The sequence below is a fragment of the Diabrotica virgifera genome, chromosome 7 (genome assembly GCF_917563875.1).
Source record: "Diabrotica virgifera virgifera chromosome 7, PGI_DIABVI_V3a".
NCBI classification, from domain to species: Eukaryota; Metazoa; Arthropoda; class Insecta; order Coleoptera; family Chrysomelidae; genus Diabrotica; species Diabrotica virgifera.
Window position 1 is genome coordinate 27,977,016 of NC_065449.1, and position 20,337 is coordinate 27,997,352.

Below are 20,337 nucleotides of genomic sequence, written 5' to 3' on the forward strand. Positions count from 1 at the left end.
GAACAGAGATTAAACTCTTATGCAAAAATCAGACTGCTATTTATCACCAAATGGGCGTTTTAATGAGTGGAATATGTAGAATATGTCAAATGGCAGGAATTATGATAGGTTATAAATAGCAGTCTGATTTTTGCATGAGAGTTTAATCTCTGTTCGGAGAGTTTAAGTCTATTCTGTCGGACAAAATAAATGTGCCGTTTTCGTGGTCTGACCGTTCCAAATTTTTAACCTGTTCCACAATTAAAACTGCCCCTGCTTCAGTGTTCCCATATATCAAAGTTTATCCGACTAGACACCCTTAAGCTATTAACAAATTTTCAGCTTGCTATTAATCAACTTTTTTTTCATACGCGGGATCCAGACCTATTAGTCACATATGTATAGTCGCCATTTTGAATCCCCGCCATTTTTGTAAAAGGCAAAATCTGAGATGGCCTCCTATCTAAATTTGAACCTTTATATGTGTAGTATATATGGTCCAAATTATATGCTTCTATCATTAAATGCACAATTCTTATAATATTTGCACGAATCTGCCGCACTAGTACGACTTTGTTCCAAAACGAATCGTTTTAAAGTTATAAGCAAAGAAAGTAGAAAAAAATCAATGTTTTTCGAAATTTTTGAACATTTTAATTTTTATATTAATGTTCCGGGCATATTTGAAAAGGAGCATATAAGTCAATTATTATTATTGAAGTTGTCACCTAACTTTATCTGCAATAATCCGAATGCCACCTCTCACATCCAAAAATAGACGATTTTTCACAGATCAGCCCTGGTCTATAAAATTGACAAAAATTATGTTATCGCCAAATTTATCAAAAGCAGTTGTTAGATACCTGTCTCAGAGAGTGCCAAGAAAAAAACTTTTTATTTTCTAATTTCTCTGGTCTATAGCAGGGGTCACCAATTGGCGGACCGCGGTCCGCATCCGGACCGTAGGCTAGTTTTGTGCGGACCGCGATTAAATTCAGAATATACTGTTTTGCAATTTTGAAAATGTTTGGCCATGACTATGACGTGGCCATAGTACTATGTTACTATGTTTGGCTCAACTTATGTGTGCAAAGCAGCTTTTTCAATAATGAACTTTATTAAAAATCGGTACACACCTCAGCTAACAGATGAATATCTCAACTCCCTAATAAGAATCAGTTGCACTAAACGCATTCCAAACTTCAGACAGATTGTACATTTTTTTACAGTAGAAACAATTTTTTTAAACAAATTCAAAATTACCTTTTTGCTCTGAACAATGTATTTTTAGGTTTTTTTGGTAATTTTAAACTAAAAAGGTCTCTTGTTAAATTTTCTCAAATGTTGATAGTTTTCGAATTATAAGCGATTTAAAATCTAAAAGATGCGAAAACACGCATACGCATTTTCGAGGCTTGAAGACTCATGAGTAAATTATTATTGTTCAGGTTCACAAGTGCCAAAATTGAAGCTTATACATTCAACTTTAAGATTCTAACGAGTAATCGGGCTTATTTCAATATAGACCGTTGTTTTTTAATTGTTAAGCGTCGCAACGTTTATTAAAATTTTAAAATATATTATTAACATGGTTTTTGTTAAATAATTCATTTATTTATTCAGTTAATTATTGCCAATGTGCTAATTAAATAAGCCAATCGTAATAGTGAGATACGCACCGTATAATGCGATGCGCCGTCACGTCTGCTTAAGGGTCGAGTGGACGACGCGCATAATTAACAATTAAAAACAATGTGTAAATTGAAATAAGCCCCGATTACTCATCAGAATCTTGAAACTGAATGTTTAAATTTCAATTTTGGTACTTGAAGACCTCAAAAATAATAATTTACACATGAGTTTTCAAAGCTTATTTTCGCATTTTTCAGATTTTAAATTGCTAAAACTCGAAATTTATCAACTCTTGAGAAAAATGGCAGATCTTTTTTGTTTAAGATGACCCCAAAAATGCTAAAAACATATTTTCGGTGGCAAAAAGCTGATATTTTGAATTTGTCAAAAAAAATTGTTAAACAATTTCTGTCCAAAAATTTCGCCCGGTACCCTTCTGATTTATTTAAAGGGGATATTTTTTAACAAGAATCCGCAAATAAACTGAATCAGAACAACCAGACACAGGTAGCATTCAATTCGGACCCCGCAAGTGTCATAGGCTTGCGAAACGGACCCTCAGGGAACATGTTGTTCTGAAGCTATTTTCTTGTGGCATTTTTATGATTAATTATTTATATGGGAAATAAGCCACAATTAAAATGAAAAAAATAATTTTAAAATCGGGTGCCGTTGTCAAAATACAAAATATTACTAAAATAAACTAAAGTGTTGTTGCTAAGCAAAAAAAATTCTTCTAATAATTTATTTAATCTCACTCATTTATATTGGCAATTCAGACATATATTATACATTTTAAAGTAGAAGACTTTAAAATGATATTGCCAATATTTATGAGTTGCGTTCCTGGGACGACTTACTGAAAGATAGTTCATTCGATTACATGAAATTAACCCCAACTCAAGAATATCCGTCATAAAAAATTATAGCATGTGATATGTCTTTAAAAAGACAACCAAATGCAACGACAGTAAAATTCTCGCGTTAGAGACTTCATAGTAAATCACAAGGGAAAACCAGGAAAAACCTGTGATACTATCCCGACATCGTAAGTATTTGGTCTTACATTAATTTACTCTCAAAAAATAATACCAAATTCTGACATGTAACATGTTTAAATTATAAATATTATTAATAATAATCAAATTGAACAGAACATCAGCAAAGAGGAAATGAAGGCTTTAAAAACTTTAAGAAATGATGACTCCATAACAATCCTACCAGCGGATAAAGGCAATGCAACTGTAATAATGAATAAAATACAATATGAGGACAAAATTACAGATCTAATTACAAATGGACCTTATAGCAAATTAACGAAGGATCCAACGAAGACACTGGAAAACAAAATATATAGAGCTTTATTCAAATTTAAAAATGATCTAACATACTATCAAAGAAAATTAATGACACCTCACTACAGTAAGACACCACATTTTTATGGAGTGCCGAAAATTCATAAAGCGAACATACCACTTAGACCCATTTGTAGTACCATCAATTCTCCTTGTAGTGAACTATCAAAATTCTTATTAAACATTCTAAAACCATTTGCTAATAATGATGACACTTTTATAAAAAATACAAAACATTTTTTAAACAAATTATCAACTATTGAATTTAATCCAAATAATATTTTAGTAAGTTTTGACATAAACAGTTTATTTACAAATGTACCATTAGATAAAACTTTAAACATAATCAAAACGAAATTAGAGAATGATAATACATTGGCAACTAGGACAAGACTAAATGTATCAGCTATAATGGAGTTATTGACATTATGTACCCATAATACCTATTTTCAACTAAACAATGAATTCTATAAACAAAATTTTGGTCTAGCAATGGGCTCTTCTTTATCTCCATTATTGGCTAATATATTTATGGAGGATTTCGAAACTAATATTATTTCTAAACAAAATTTAAAACCCACAGTATGGTGGAGATATGTAGATGATGTGTTTTCAATATGGCCTCATGGATCAGAATTGTTGGATACATTCCTGAATATTATAAACGATCAAGAAGAGACAATAAAATTTACAATGGAAAAGGAATACAATAACAGCCTACCTTTCCTCGATGTTTTGATCTCAAAGAAGGATATTGGATATGAGACTCAAGTGTATAGAAAACCAACACACACCAACAGATATCTCAATTACAAGTCAAATCACAACATCAACGTTAAAAAGGGAATCATTAAATCCTTATATGATAGAGCCAAAATTACTTGTTCTAACGAAAATTCCTTTTTAGCAGAAAAACAATTGTTAACATCTGTTTTATTAAAAAATGATTATCCTTTATCGTTTATAAATAAGGAATTGTCAAGATTGGATCGAATGGAACAGAACAACTTAGAACGGGATCCTACAACATTCACCAGAAATAATACGAGGAAAATATCAATACCATATATAAAAGGACTCTCCGAGAAACTTAAAACAATAGGAAATAAATTCAACATTTCAACAACATTCAAAACAACAAACACATTGAGATCTATTCTATCTAAAACTAAACCTAACAATGATCAAGAAAGAACAAAAAATTGCATTTATAAAATACCTTGTGAATGCGAACAATTTTATTTAGGTGAGACATCAAGACCATTAGACGTTAGAATAAGTGAACATCAATCTTATATTAAAAATAGAGAATTTGAGAGATCTCAAATATGTCAACACGCATGGGATAATGAACATAGAGTTCAGTGGAGAGATTCAAGTATAGTCCTGAAAGAATCAGATAGTAAAAAGAGAAAAATCAAAGAAGCGGCTCTAATTATGCTAAATGAAACCAATTGTGTCGCAAATTCCTCGGTAGAATGCAGTAGGATGTGGTTACCCATACTGAAAGAGGAAGTCAATAGAAAGAAAATACCAAGATTAGTAAGTCAATAATATCGAGCTAGTACATATTTTATATTTTAGTATTACTTATATATCTAGTATTATTAATAATATTTATAATTTAAACATGTTACATGTCAGAATTTGGTATTATTTTTTGAGAGTAAATTAATGTAAGACCAAATACTTACGATGTCGGGATAGTATCACAGGTTTTTCCTGGTTTTCCCTTGTGATTTACTATGAAGTCTCTAACGCGAGAATTTTACTGTCGTTGCATTTGGTTGTCTTTTTAAAGACATATCACATGCTATAATTTTTTATGACGGATATTCTTGAGTTGGGGTTAATTTCATGTAATCGAATGAACTATCTTTCAGTAAGTCGTCCCAGGAACGCAACTCATAAATATTGGCAATATCATTTTAAAGTCTTCTACTTTAAAATGTATAATATATGTCTGAATTGCCAATATAAATGAGTGAGATTAAATAAATTATTAGAAGAATTTTTTTTGCTTAGCAACAACACTTTAGTTTATTTTAGTAATATTTTGTATTTTGACAACGGCACCCGATTTGGGCGTCGAAACGTTAATAAAATTATTTTTTTCATTTTAATTGTGGCTTATTTCCCATATAAATAATTACTCAGGGAACATAATTGGTGACGCCTGGTCTATAGTACCAAGGATATACTGCTACGAAAGTATACAAGAAATAAACAAAACTATACAAAAAGCATTTATTTACACGAAAAAATTAAATTTCCCTAGAATCGTCAATTTTCTGAAAAGAAGAAGCACTCAACTGATCACTTAAATCACTGTTATAAAGTCCCACTTTCTTCTGTAAGTTTGGTAAAAAAATATGCAATTGTCTCTTCATACCAAACTTTCTCTTCGGTTCGTCGTCGACGACAATATCTTCACTAATGACGTTTTCTTCAAGTCTGGAAGAAACTAAAGCTTCTTCTTCATTATAGACAGGACCGTCCTGTTGCTCCGACATTTTTGTATCGATTCTTGGATTGTTGGACTCTTGCAAGGGTTGAGCTGTGCCTTCCACATGAAAGGAGTATTTGCTAGCTTCATAATCAGAAGCAACGTGATACGACGTGTAGCAACGATGCTTGGCGAATGTCTGCCTCTTTCTGGTAACAGGTTGAACGGTATAAGTTTCAAGAGGAGGATTTATAGTTATTGGCTTGGGATAGTTACCGCTTTGAATAGCTAGATCTAACCACATCAAAACTCTGTCAGTTAAAGATTCATTGCGAGGTTCCTCAAAGTTTGAAAGACTTAAACATGCTTCTTTGATGTACTCTGACTTACTTTCTGGAGATTTATTTTTTGTGTCAAGGTCTATGCTATTGGAATTTATAGATAAGGGGATGTTTTTTATGTTTTTTTCTGCTGCACTATTCACCGATACTTGCTTCGTAAAAATTTTAAACGGATATTTTGGAGAAAGATTCGCTTGACTTTTGTTACTGGTTTTACATCTCCTGTGCGGTTTAACATCTTCGGTGTCCAGTAATTTCAACGTGGATACATTGAAATGTGAGCTACTGCTTGACGGAGCAGATTTTACAGATCTCACTGAGTTGAAAGAACATTTCGGAGGCACTTTTTTGTTGGGCACGATGTTTTCTCTGCAGTTCAAAATTACGTGATGTTGTCCATCTTTCCAGACAGTTTTAAAATATAGCGGTCTTTTACTGGATTCCCAATGTGTAACCATGTTTATTCAGCCAACCATTGTTTACTGAAAAATATTGGGTTTCAGTGTACTTGTTCATAGTCAATGAAAAGAAACAAAAGTGTTTGGAACAAGTCGTCAAAAAGTTAATAAGTTATAGATGAAAAGTTGATTGAATTGATTGAAACAAAAATTTACCAGCGTGGAACCCATTGGAAAAGGAAGAAATTATAACAAAAATTACAGGAAACATAATTTGCGGGTGATCTGCGGTCGGGAAGTGGAAAGGGGTGAATTTTTAAGTGTAAAAAACAAATTACCACGACTTCCGGAAAACTACAAGTCTTTGGAAAGTTAAATATCAATGTTATAGGTAATAAAATTATTTAAAACTTTCGTCTTTACAGTTTTTTTACATAATTAATGTCAAAATTTATGCAAAAATTCAACTAACCGAGTTTCGGGTTTTTTTTATTTTTATCTTTCACAAAAAAAAATATTTCACGAATAGACTAAGTTTTCACTCTAATGGCATATAACATATCCCACCAGAATGAAAACAATGGGAACCTTCTCTGGTTACACCTCCGAGGCTTCTACAATTTGCAAGCCATACGGATGCTGAGACTAAGGAAGATGAGGGAATTCTACAATTTACAATTCACGTCACATCTGCTCAGCGCGGTAAAGTTCCAACGAGACTGGTTCCCTTCATACTCCACACAGAGTAAATGTAAATCAAAAATGAATAACCATTTTCAATTTCGTTGCAAAACGAAAATACAGCCGAACCATATTCCAATCCAATCAGAGAGTGCTGCAAGCACCTCTACCGGTTTCGAAACTTATTAGTCTCTCATCAGGAGGCACATATGCTGCTCTCCCTGATCCAACCAAAACAAACCCCAGCGTGCAGTCCCGAATCGCAACGAACGAAATGGCATAGATGCCCTAGCGGATTTCACGAATAGTCCAGGAACCAAAGCTTTCCACCTCGCAATATTTACAGAATGGATCGATTTGCTTGAAAATTTGAGAATAAGTAGTGGATATTCCTAGAATCAAAATCTATATGATGCCGAAAGGCGCTTTTACCATGGGGTGGTTGCCACCCCATCGTGAGGGCGGAAATTTTTTATTATATTTTGACCGCAAAAGTTGATAAAAACATTCATTCTAAGTAAAATGTTCTATACATTTTTTTGATAAAATTAATAGTTTTCGATTTATTCGCTATCGAAAGTGTTGGTTTTATATCGAAAAAATCAATGTTTTTCGATATACATACACTCATTATTACAATTCACTCAATTTTTGCCGCAGCAAAAATTTTTTCAAACCAATTTCTTGGAAATTAAATGACCTACAATTTCATATTTAAACATTTTTCGTATCTCTGATGCTAATTTTTCTATTCTGAAGAAAATGGCATTTTTTACCAAACTACAAAAATGCGTTATTTGAATTTAACTCCAGTTTTTTAAAAACATACATTCTAAGCCAGTCAAACTTCTAGAATTTATTAATAATACATAAATAAAGAAGAATGAATAAGGTCAATGACTAAAAATACCGCTAACTTACATTATTATGCTTCCAATCGGCTTCCAAAAGGATTTCTTCATTTTTTTTTCAAAAAAATATATTGATTTTTTAACCGTAACTTTTTAATTTTTATCTTAAAGTTAAGTAAAAAAGAATTTTATAGGTTTTTACAAGACCTACAAGTCTATTATTATTAAATCTTTTTAAAATCCTTAGTCGCAAAAAGAAGTGACTTTAAAAGGGTTGGTAAAGGTGGTTTTTGCATGTTATTACAAGTTTTAATTAACAATAGCTCACTCAATTTTTACCGTAGAAAAATTTTCTGCAAACTGGGTTCTTGGAAATTAAATAAGCTACAAATTCATATTTGAACATTTTTTGGTATCTCTGATGCTAATCTTTCTACTCTGAAGAAAAGGCCATTTTTTCCAAACTACTTTAATTCGTTATTCGATTTTAAGTCCATTTTTTTTTTAAATTAATCATTCTAAGCCGGCCAAACTTCTAGAACCTATTAATAATACATAAATAAAGAAGACCAAATAACGTCAATGACTAATTTTAATTAGGGTGGCGATTAGGGGGTTGTTTCCGATCACTTTTTCGCTGAAAAAATAGGGACTGACATTATTTTTATTATAAGGCACTTAATTTTTGAGCCCCAGAGACTTTTTTTTTGATTTCTGGAGATAGATATTTTTAATGTTGTTCTGAAGATATTTTTAAATACTTTAAATTAGTTTTAACAAGTTATGCTCGAAAAATGCATAGTTTTCCCGTCTTTTGACTTTGAAACTACAATATTCAGCATCGGACGAAGAAGAGCTAACATATAATAAGATATAGCTTGATTACTATTGGTCTTAACAAAAATTTAAAAAATGGGTTGTGTTTATTTTTTTAAAAGGTATATTTTTGATAAGTAAAGTTGTTTTGATAAAACGAAAACTTTTTGAGTTATTAGCAGAAAACTGATTAAAAACATTGATTTTTTCGATATAAAACCAACATTTTCGATAGCGAATAAATCGAAAACTATTAATTTTATCAAAAAAATGTATAGAACGGTTTTTGCTTAGAATGAATGTTTTTACCAACTTTTGCGGTCAAAATATAATAAAAAATTTCCACCCCCGACATGGGGTGGCAACCACCCCTATGGTAAAAGCGCCTTTCGGCATCATATAGATTTTGATCCTTGGACTATCCATTACTTATTCTCAAATTTTCAAGCAAATCGATCCATTCTGTAAAAATTGCGAGGTTTTGTCCTATTTTAAGCTTCATTACTTGGACTAGAAATTTGGTGAAAACTTTCCTTTTTATGTCATAAACAAATACACTGTTTTTTTTATTTAAAATATTTATTTGTTATTTTTTATATTTTTTTTATACTTGTTTATTTTATCCATCCTAATTTTTAATCAACGTGTGTATGAAGATCTGAAGTGTGTATGAAAGAACTAGCATTGGACAGAAAAAGATGGAGGGTGGTTGTGAAGGAGTGTATAAAAAGACTGAAGTGTAATTAAATAAAATTTATAGGACTAAAATGAAATGTGATCAGAAATGTAAACATTTTAGGCCTGTTGAACTGAATAAATAAATAAATAATTTTTAAACAAAAATTCTCACGTCAGAATATCTGCTTTTTTTTAAAAAGTCGGTGGGCTTATTGTTCGGGAAGATTTCTACTTTCTGTTGGTGTAAAAAAATATATATGTACTTTACTATAACGAATTTTCTCAGAAAGTGCCAAAAAACGAAAAAATTTTTAATTATCATGTAAAATGTTGAGCTATTTATTAAAATTTACAGTTTAATTACTCAAAAATAGTAAGATTCAATTTTACATTGATAAACGAAAACATTGTAAAGTCAAGAAACTTTGAGATTACAAAAACATGTGAAAATAGTTAATTTTCTGAATATTGAACATAGGATTTCATCTAAAAAAATCTGACTGTTCCAATTTTCCAAGATAATTAATAAAATTCTTAGTGTTCTCACATGCTGTGAGAAGCCCCTTTTCTTTAAGTACTTTTCTTATAAAAAATAGGCATACAAGCAGTATGATAACTCGCTTTTACTGCGACTAAATTAGGCACATTTCTCAAAGAAGCTGAAGTGTATTTATCGAAATTATTTAATTAATGTGTTTGAAAATATGCTATAATTTATCTGTTGTACCTTTATTTTGAATAGATCGACTTTGGAAGTCAGAATAGATGGACAACTTACAACCTATAGATATAGGCAGCGAAATAAGGCAGGGGGATTCATTGAGCCCTATTCTCTTCAAATCATCAAAAGAGTCAACAAAGGAAGAGGATAAAAATGGGAAACAAAGAAGTAACAATACTCTGATACGCAGACGACGCAATATTGATAACCCAAGATGAAGATAGTCTGTAAAGATTAGTCCATAGATTTACCTAACATAAGAGTACATAAAAGAATTCAATATGACAATCTCATATCACAAAACTAAAACAATAGTAGTCAGAAATGAACCAATCAGATGTAAAATAGAAATTGATGGCATCAGTATTAAACAAGTAATGGAAATAAAATATCCTGGAAATAGGTACACTTTAAAGCTACGTAGACCTGGACACTACAATTAATACCAACAGATAAATGAGCCCAACATTATAAGGACTTATTAACTGAACAAAGGCTCGAATACTCACAACCAACAGAGAAAGAAATACAAATTGTAGGGGAAGAAATAAACATAAACAGTGTAGCAGTTAAAAATTCAATTAAACAACTAAAAAATGGAAGATCTCCGGATCCAGGTGGGATCAATGCCGAACTACTGAAAAATGGAACTGAAAAACTTTTCGAATCTCTGGCATATGTATTTACAAAGTACATCAATGGCGAAAATGTACCCAGTGACTGGAAAATAACTTATATATCATCGATTCATAAAAAGGGCAATTAACTAAAATGTAGCAATTATCGCGGAATATCAGTAACAAATACAATAAATAAGCAGAGTATATACAAAAATTTTAAGAGAACTGATTGAACAAGAATACTCAGGATACGAAGAAGAAGAACAATGCGGGTTTAGAGCTGGAAGGTCCTGTACGGATAATGTATTTTCGTTAAAACAAATCATCGAAAAAAAATTAGATCGGAGTAGGCCAATACACCTAGTTTTTATAGATTTGCTAAAAGCATATGATAATATACCGATGCCGAAACTATGGGAAGTACTGCAAAACTTCAACATTAACTTTACTCTCATAAAAGCTGTCCAAAATTTATACATAACATAAAATCTGCAGTAAAATTAGGAAACAAAATAACAGATTTGTTTACAGTCAACAAAGGTCTACGACAAGGATGTTGCATATCACCGAGTCTGTTTAAGATTTATGTCGCCAACGCCAAAGCCCTTACAATACGGAAAAGAAAATTCAGTGGAATGGGCATCCAAATCGACGACAACACCTGCCTGTACACCCTTCAGTTTGCAGACGATCAGATAATATGTGCAAACGATAAAGAAGATTTGGAATATATAACTCGCAAATTGAAGGAAGAATACGAAAAATGGGGACAGCAGATGAATGTAGAAAAAACACAATATTTATGCCTAGGTGAGGATTCAACTGATATGATATTGGACAATAATCAGAAAATAACTAGCTGTGATAAATATAAGTATTTGGGCATTAATTTCAACAAGGAAGGTACTGACAATGCAGAAATTAAGAGCAGAATAAATAAAGCAAGAACGATAATTAAATCATTGAACGGAGTTTTGTGGAGTACCGAGATAGGGAAACAAAGAAAAATGAGAATATACAACACCATGATTACGAGCACATTGGTATACGGATCCGAAACATGGAGAATAAAGGAACACCAAAAAAGAAAAATAGAAGCTACTGAGATGGACACCCTAAGAAGAGTAAGTAGAACATCGAGATTGGACCGGGTTAGAAATGAGGAAGTAAGAATGAATTTACAGGAAACGGTTGTAGAATGCATTGAGAAGAAACAATTAACGTGGTACGGACATGTTCAGAGAATGGGGGAGGAAAGACTGCCAAAGAAAATTATGAAATGGATACCTACAGAAAACATGGAAAAGAGGAAGGCCAAGAACGACATAGATACAAGGAGTAAGACGATCAATGAGTGTACGAGGATTAGAAGATGAAAACTGCAATGATAGAAGATATTAAACAAGGCATCGGACACAAAATAAGACTACTGGAAACGGCAGAGATGAGAGAACTGAGAAGAATTACTGGAAATACTCTGAGAGATCGCAAGAGGAGTGAAGACATTAGAAGAAAATGTAACGTACAGTGTATAAACGAATGGACACTACATAGAAAAAAGGATGGAACAACCACATAACCAGAATGACACGTGTGGTTAAAATGTCAAGAGATAAATCACTAATCGGTAGAAGAAGCATGGGACGACCACGCAAAAGATGGAATGATAACGTTCCATCAATACCAGAGGTATCAACCCGCCAATGAACAAGCAGAATTGTTCATAAAGAGGAAAAGAAGACTTTTTTCTTTTGAAAAATTAACGAAAAACCCACCGCAGACAAAACAATGAGATTATAAACTAAATGTAAGGACGTCTTTATTAATTTCTTTTCCTTCCTATGATTTTCTCTGTCTTGAACTATGGAATGTAGCTACTGCAGTCTCATCATTATAGTGACTGACAAGTTCAATGAAAAAAAAAATTATGTTTATAATAGATATATAGATCCATACTTATAACTCACCCTGTAAATTGAGAATGAAGGGAAAAAAAAAGTATTATTTTCAAAGTATACAAAAATGAATTCATTTTTGTTTTTTGAAAAGGTTTGTAGGTGTCTTTGAACAGATTCTACAGTGATTTTAAATCGCGATATTTTTAGATTTCAAAATCACTTTATTCTCTCATTCAAGTTTTGAAATTTCGCAAAAAAGATATGATCATCCTCATTCCGGATGGTAGCACTATTTTTTCCTTCAGATTTAAGTACCAAAGAACAAAAAAAAATTGGTCCCAAGAGTTTGCCTTCAAATTTCCAAATTAACGTTTTTAGCATCAAAAAAGTTGATATTTTCTGTGGAATTTAAATTTATGGAAATTAATGTATGGAATGATTAAACAATGGTGTCCAAACCTTAATACTGTTATAGTTTTTGTAAGTTTGTAGATAAAAAGTATTAATATTTCTAAAATTTATTCACATAAGCTATGCAGGAGATGTAAACATTGGTTGACAGCGACGTCATCATCAGCAACATAGAGACGGCTATTTCGTTCAGTTTTTGAATATTTTTGGATAAAAGTTACTTGTATAATCGCGTAAATTAATCATTAGTTTAATTAATAGGATTATTATTCAGTGATTACAATAATTTATATACTATACAATACAAACTAACAATCCAGAAAAGATAAAAAGTGATAAAGTGATTTTAACTGTTACATACAACGAGTAGATAAGATAAAAAGTGATAAAGTGATTTTAACTGTTACATACAACGAGTAGATACATTTTGAACATCTTTAACAACTAAAATCGTTGTTTACATGCACTGCATCGCTTATTAAAATTTAGTATAATTACTTCCATTAAGTTATTCCCAAATCCTGGGTCTTAACTTCCACAAAACTTTAATGTAGTTAATATTTACTTGCCGATTAATAAAAAAAATGCTACAATAAAAAAATAAAAAGTAAAGTTTTCCAACACTTTTGTTTCTTTGCATAAATAAGTTCCATACGAACAACATACATGGAGAATATTTACCTTTTGTCCCAATTTGACACTTCTCGAGTTGAGGACACGGCGGCGAAAAAAACAAAGATGCACCGCATCGCAGTGACACGCGATCGCTGATCGAAGATTATGGGAGCAGCGACAGGCACAGCCGCGACCGCTTTCTAAGACATTTGCCCCGGAAATAAAAGAACTGAATGAAACACAATCGGGATTCGGGATGTAAGGTAGAGAAAAGCGACCACCGCAGTCATAGAAAACGGTGATGGGACCCGCGCAGTCTGCTAGCGATTTTACCACTGACTGGCGAGATTCGATTGAAAGCTATCGTGTCGATATTGATACAGATTAAGATCAAATTCCTTTTTATATTAGCGATTTTTCTATAAAATTCGAACAGTATGGTGTTCACATTATCGGGACTTTTATATGTTCGTTTGTATTTTATACAGAGTGGACCAACAGTAAAGGGACTACCTTCTACATTCCTCACAAAAAGAGTCAATATGACCATTTTGAACCTGATATTTTTTTTACCTGAAATTTCCCTAGAATCTGGGGAAAAATTAATATTCTATTTCGCTCTATCACATGGGCTCTTATGGAAGGCGCTGTTGCAAGATGTTGTGAAATGCCCAGTTTTTTTCAGGAGATCTAGGGAAATTTTATTTTTGTGGTCCCTTAACCTTTTACTACGGGAAATGGAACGAACTGAATGAAACACCGCAGTCATAGAAAATGGTGATGGGACCCACGCAGTCTGATAGCGATTTTATTGCTGAGTGGTGAGATTTGATTAAAATCATCATCATCACTGGCTCGACAACCCTTTCTGGGTCTTGGCCTGTTCCAGGATTCTTCTCCATTCTGATCTGTTTCGTGCTTTTTTCTCCAGTTTTTTATTTTTAAGGTTATTATATCATTTTTTATTTGTTCTAAATATCTCAGCTTCGGTCTTCCTCTTGTTTTTTTCCTACTGGCATCTGTTTGAATATTTTGTTTGGTATCTCGCCTTCTTCCATTCTTTCTACATGTCCCATCCAACGCAGCCGTCCTATTTTAATGAATGTTATGATATCCGGATCCTGGTATATTTTGTATAGTTCAAAGTTGTACCTTTTTCGTCAAATTCCGTTTTCTTTTGTGCCCTTATATATGTGTCGCAAGATTTTTCTTTCAAAGGTGGCTAGCAATGTTTCCTCTCTTTTAGTGAGTGTGCAGGTTTCTGAGCCGTATGTGAGTACCGGTCTTATTATGGTTTTGTATATTTGGCATTTTGTTTTTGATTAAAATCTATCGTATCGATATTGATGCAGATCAAAAGATCAAATTCCTTTTTATATTTCTGATTTTTCTATAAAATGCCAATAGCATGGTGTTCACATTATCGGGACTTTTATATGTTCGTTTGTATTTTATACAGAGTGGACCAAAAGTAAAGGGGCTATGTTTTACTACCCTCACAAAAAGAGTCAAAAATAAATAATAAATAATTTTGGACCTTACATTTTTTTATCTTAAATTTCCCTAGAATCTTGGGAATTTCGATCTAACACATATGGTCTTATGGAACGCGTTGTTGCCAGATGTTGTGAAATGTCCAGTTTTTTCAGGAGATCTAGGGAAATTTTATTTTTGTGGTCCCTTAACTTCCTTGACAGGAAATAAAAATAACTGAATGAAACACAATTGGGATTCGATATATAAGATAGAGAGAAAACGTGATGGGACCCGCGCAGTCTGCTAGCGATTTTATCGCTGACTGGCGAGATTCGATTGAAAGCAATCGTGTCGATATTGATACAGATTAAGATCAAATTCGTAAATTTCCGATTTTTATATAAAATGCAAACAGTGTTCACATTATCGGGACTTTTATATATTCAGTTGTATTTTATAGACTTTTTATTATCACCCAAAATATATATAATATAGATTTGGGTGCACTGACACTCTTCCACTATAGTTCACTTATATTCTTTCGCTATAGTTGACACTAACACGATGTATGGTTTCTTTGGTGGGTCCTAAAGGGATAGTATGCTAAATTATTTCGTTATTGACGTAATAGAGAGCATCAACAACAGCTCGCAGCATTTTGGAACCTGTGCAAGATGGATATGTTGGAGTTGCTAGCATATCCCCACAGCTAGATGACGTAGGTCCACACAAGTTTCAAGATTGTTTTGTATAATAATATTTTGTTTAATGGGAGTTTTAATCTACGACAGATGAACCAATGCATGTTTCTTAGTTTTGTAAATATGTGTTTTGTCCAAGTGAGTCGTCGATCCAGGTGCATGCCGAGGTATTTGGCGCTATCAGATTGTGGAAGTTAAAAACTGAAAAATACACTTATTTAATATTTTTGAAAAATCTATTGAATGACACCAAACACGACCCCCCACGGAGGTGGGACGGGGGGTTACTTCAAAATCTTAAATGGGAGCCCCCATTTTTTATTGCAGATTTGGATTCCTTACGTAAAAATAAGTAACTTTTATTCGAGACATTTTTTCGAATTATCGATAGATGGCGCTATAATCTAAAAAATACGATTGTTGGAAATGGAAAATTAAATTAAAAATGGAAAGTCCCCACTAAAATACAAAACTTTACTTCACTTTTTTTGGTTTTAGGACCTACTCTTCACAACCCAATAGGTCCCCAAAGCGCTCGAGTGACTGCACATTTAGCATACTTTTCTCCCCTACCATAAGGAATGTATTATTAAGGATATTTTTAATCGTAACTGTATTTTTAATCCGGTCAACTTAGACATCAAAATGCTTGGCAAATAACACCGGTCAACTTAGACATCAAAATGCTTGGCAAATAACAAAAATTGCCGGAGAGCCAAATTTTGGTGGAGAGCTAGGGTATACCATAACAAATAAAGTTTAAAAGTCCCCATCGATCCCATGTGTGCGTCAAAAGTTATTCGGGGTAAAAGGTCAAAATTTGAGATTTTTTGGATTTTCTTCGAAAACGGTAAGTTTTATCAAAAAAAAACCTCAAACCAAAGTTGTAGATCTTAACATTCTCTACAAAAATTGTCCTTACAATTTTTTTATTACCGCGATTTTAAAAGTTACTTTATACATTATATGCACATATAAGCCACGTATATACATATGTGGCCCTTAAGACAAGTATAAATGCCTATTTGTGTCTCTTTTATATAGTATATTATACTATTCTGAAAATATTTCTTCAAAAGGTAATCAGTCCCAAACTGAATTTCCTCTATCCACGTGGCCTTGAAAAACATTTGGCTATACCATTGTTTAAAAAAGAACAGACTGTCTATTATAGGCAATGGCTACAGTATTGTCCGTAGGTCTGGTTCATAATATTATCTGTTTCTTTTAGTGCTAAAGGTTCAGTTCAAGTGAATATAAGTACTTATTACAAGCGTCTACCATTTAGTACCGTTACCGTAATTTGTACAATTTTATAGTTTTAAAAATGTCTCAGTTTTGCTTTATTTGCAATAAACTTTTACATATTGAATATTGAAGTGAAACAAGCTAAAAATGACGCAGATGTCCTTATAATTGAGACAGCAATTGAAAAATTTAAGGCAACAAACACAACAATTGTAATTGGTGAAGATGTTGATTTGTTGGTACTGATTACTGCAAGGACTCCAGTAGATAAAGTTATTTATTTTCTGAAACCTGGAAGGGCTCAACAGCGAACAGAGATATATTCTTCGAATAGTTTATCGGCTTATCCCAAATGCCAAAAGTACATTTTATTTTTACATGCGATAACCGGCTGCGACACTACGTCCGCAATGTACAGAAGGGGCAAAACGTCAGTACTTAAATTATTTAAAAAAAAAAGATTTGACTGACTGCTGTAAAGTTTTTACAGAACTTGATTCTACACCGCAAACAATAATTACGGAAGGAATTCGCTTTCTTCTTGCGGTTTATGGAGCTCCAAAAAAATTATTTGTCTTGATAAATACCGATACTTAACTTTTGTAAAAAATACGCGAAACAAGAAACAAGTACAACTATCATGTCTTCCTCCAACATCAGCATCTGCTTTTCAACATTTGTATCGAGTATATTATTAAGTTCAAACATGGCTAGGCAATGAACTGAATCCAGAAGACTGGGGTTGGAAATTTATAGATAATACTCTGAAACCGATTAAAACCTGCTCCAGATAAACTCCTTAACACTATTTTTTGCAATTGCAAAAAAGGTTGTAGTGCCAAATGTGGATGTAAAGAAGTCGGGTTGCTGTGTTCTCTAGCGTGTACCAACTGCCAAGGTCAGTCTTGCTCAAATGTCCAGTTTAGTACAACAGAGGAAGACTCCTGTGATTTTAATGAAGAGACCAATGACTCAGTCCCATTTGAACAATTTTTGATCATCCAGCAAGAGGAAGAGGAAGAAGATGAAATCGAAGAAGACTTGACTGTTGAAGTAGACTTTCAAGAATATGAATCTGATTAAAATATCTAAAGAAATCAAAACAATAGTTAACCTAATAATCAATAGCAATATCAATAATCAATATCAATAATAAGGTAATATCTAGAACTTGACCAGTATTGTTTCCTTAAATTATCCTAAAATTGTCAAAACAGTTAGTGGAGTAGGCCTACAGGGGAAACCACGGTAAAAAAAACGCGCCGAGTACACTACCTCACAGGTGGTGTGGAAACGTGTGCATATCATGTATAATGTGACTCTTTGAATCGCGATATCTCAGGAATGGCAACTCTTAGGAAAAAAATAGTAAGGACTATTTTTGTAGAGAATTTTAAGATCTACAACTTTGGTTTAAGGTTTTTTTTTTGATAAAACTTACCGTTTTCGAAAAAAATCCAAAAAATCTCAAATTTTGACCTTTGACCCCGAATAACTTTTGACGCACACATGGGATCGATGGGGACTTTTTAAACTTTATTTGTTATGGTATACCCTAGCACTCCACCAAAATTTGGCTCTCCGGCAATTTTTGTTATTTGAAATGTCTATATAGACCGGGTTATTTCGTTTATTTTCGTTCTTGTCAGGCAGTAGATGTTTCTTGTGTTATATTTTTTGCAGTAAAAGGGATGAAAAAGGAAATAGAATAAGGATGGAAACAAGGTATTACTGCAGAAATTGTAATATAGGACTATGTGCTGTACCTACCTTATTTTATGACCACACGAGATTAAATTTTTAAAACAAAACTTTTTTGAATTTTTTTATTTATGCCTTTACTATAATTTACGTCCCTAATATGTTTTTGCTTTTAATTGTGCATAAATATGAAATTTTCTAAAGTAAAAACACCTAAAATAATATAATATACACATATTTAATTGACTAAATTCAGCGTTTCCCAAACTTATTTTTCCGTGGCCCGGTTATTTTTGTTCTTATCCTTTGTGATCCACTAATTTTTTTGTATACCCTGGTGTGTGTGTGTGTGTGTGTGTGTGTGTGTGGTGTGTGTGTGTGTGTGTGGTGTGTGTGTGTGTGTGTGTGGTGTGTGTGTGTGGTGTGTGTGGTGTGTGTGTGTGTGTGTGTGTGTGTGTGTGTGTGTGTGTGTGTGTGTGTGTGTGTGTGTGTGTGTGTGTGTGTGTGTGTGTGTGTGTGTGTGTGTGTGTGTGTGTGTGTGTGTGTGTGTGTGTGTGTGTGTGTGTGTGTGTGTGTGTGTGTGTGTGTGTGTGTGTGTGTGTGTGTGTGTGTGTGTGTGTGTGTGTGTGTGTGTGTGTGTGTGTGTGTGTGTGTGTGTGTGTGTGTGTGTGTGTGTGTGTGTGTGTGTGTGTGTGTGTGTGTGTGTGTGTGTGTGTGTGTGTGTGTGTGTGTGTGTGTGTGTGTGTGTGTGTGTGTGTGTGTGTGTGTGTGTGTGTGTGTGTGTGTGTGTGTGTGTGTGTGTGTGTGTGTGTGTGTGTGTGTGTGTGTGTGTGTGTGTGTGTGTGTGTGTGTGTGTGTGTGTGTGTGTGTGTGTGTGTGTGTGTGTGTGTGTGTGTGTGTGTGTGTGTGTGTGTGTGTGTGTGTGTGTGTGTGTGTGTGTGTGTGTGTGTGTGTGTGTGTGTGTGTGTGTGTGTGTGTGTGTGTGTGTGTGTGTGTGTGTGTGTGTGTGTGTGTGTGTGTGTGTGTGTGTGTGTGTGTGTGTGTGTGTGTGTGTGTGTGTGTGTGTGTGTGTGTGTGTGTGTGTGTGTGTGTGTGTGTGTGTGTGTGTGTGTGTGTGTGTGTGTGTGTGTGTGTGTGTGTGTGTGTGTGTGTGTGTGTGTGTGTGTGTGTGTGTGTGTGTGTGTGTGTGTGTGTGTGTGTGTGTGTGTGTGTGTGTGTGTGTGTGTGTGTGTGTGTGTGTGTGTGTGTGTGTGTGTGTGTGTGTGTGTGTGTGTGTGTGTGTGTGTGTGTGTGTGTGTGTGTGTGTGTGTGTGTGTGTGTGTGTGTGTGTGTGTGTGTGTGTGTGTGTGTGTGTGTGTGTGTGTGTGTGTGTGTGTGTGTGTGTGTGTGTGTGTGTGTGTGTGTGTGTGTGTGTGTGTGTGTGTGTGTGTGTGTGTGTGTGTGTGTGTGTGTGTGTGTGTGTGTGTGTGTGTGTGTGTGTGTGTGTGTGTGTGTGTGTGTGTGTGTGTGTGTGTGTGTGTGTGTGTGTGTGTGTGTGTGTGTGTGTGTGTGTGTGTGTGTGTGTGTGTGTGTGTGTGTGTGTGTGTGTGTGTGTGTGTGTGTGTGTGTGTGTGTGTGTGTGTGTGTGTGTGTGTGTGTGTGTGTGTGTGTGTGTGTGTGTGTGTGTGTGTGTGTGTGTGTGTGTGTGTGTGTGTGTGTGTGTGTGTGTGTGTGTGTGTGTGTGTGTACAAGAAAACATATTTAATAGTATATTATGCAACGAGCATTTA

At 33.7% G+C, this 20,337-nt stretch overlaps 2 protein-coding genes across 4 annotated transcripts in view; both read right to left on the minus strand.

Moving 5' to 3' along the window:
* Positions 1 to 20,337, minus strand: part of LOC126888226 (von Willebrand factor A domain-containing protein 8) — a 138,753-nt gene that overhangs the window by 73,536 nt on the left and 44,880 nt on the right. The gene's annotated exons all lie outside the window — the stretch shown is intronic.
* LOC126888231 (uncharacterized) lies at positions 5,200 to 13,809 on the minus strand. The gene is made up of 2 exons (XM_050656302.1): positions 13,509 to 13,809; positions 5,200 to 6,235 (listed from the first exon to the last, which is right to left on the minus strand). The coding sequence occupies exon 2, from the start codon at positions 6,209 to 6,211 to the stop codon at positions 5,231 to 5,233; it is 981 nt and encodes a 326-aa protein (XP_050512259.1). The 5' UTR covers positions 6,212 to 6,235; positions 13,509 to 13,809; the 3' UTR covers positions 5,200 to 5,230.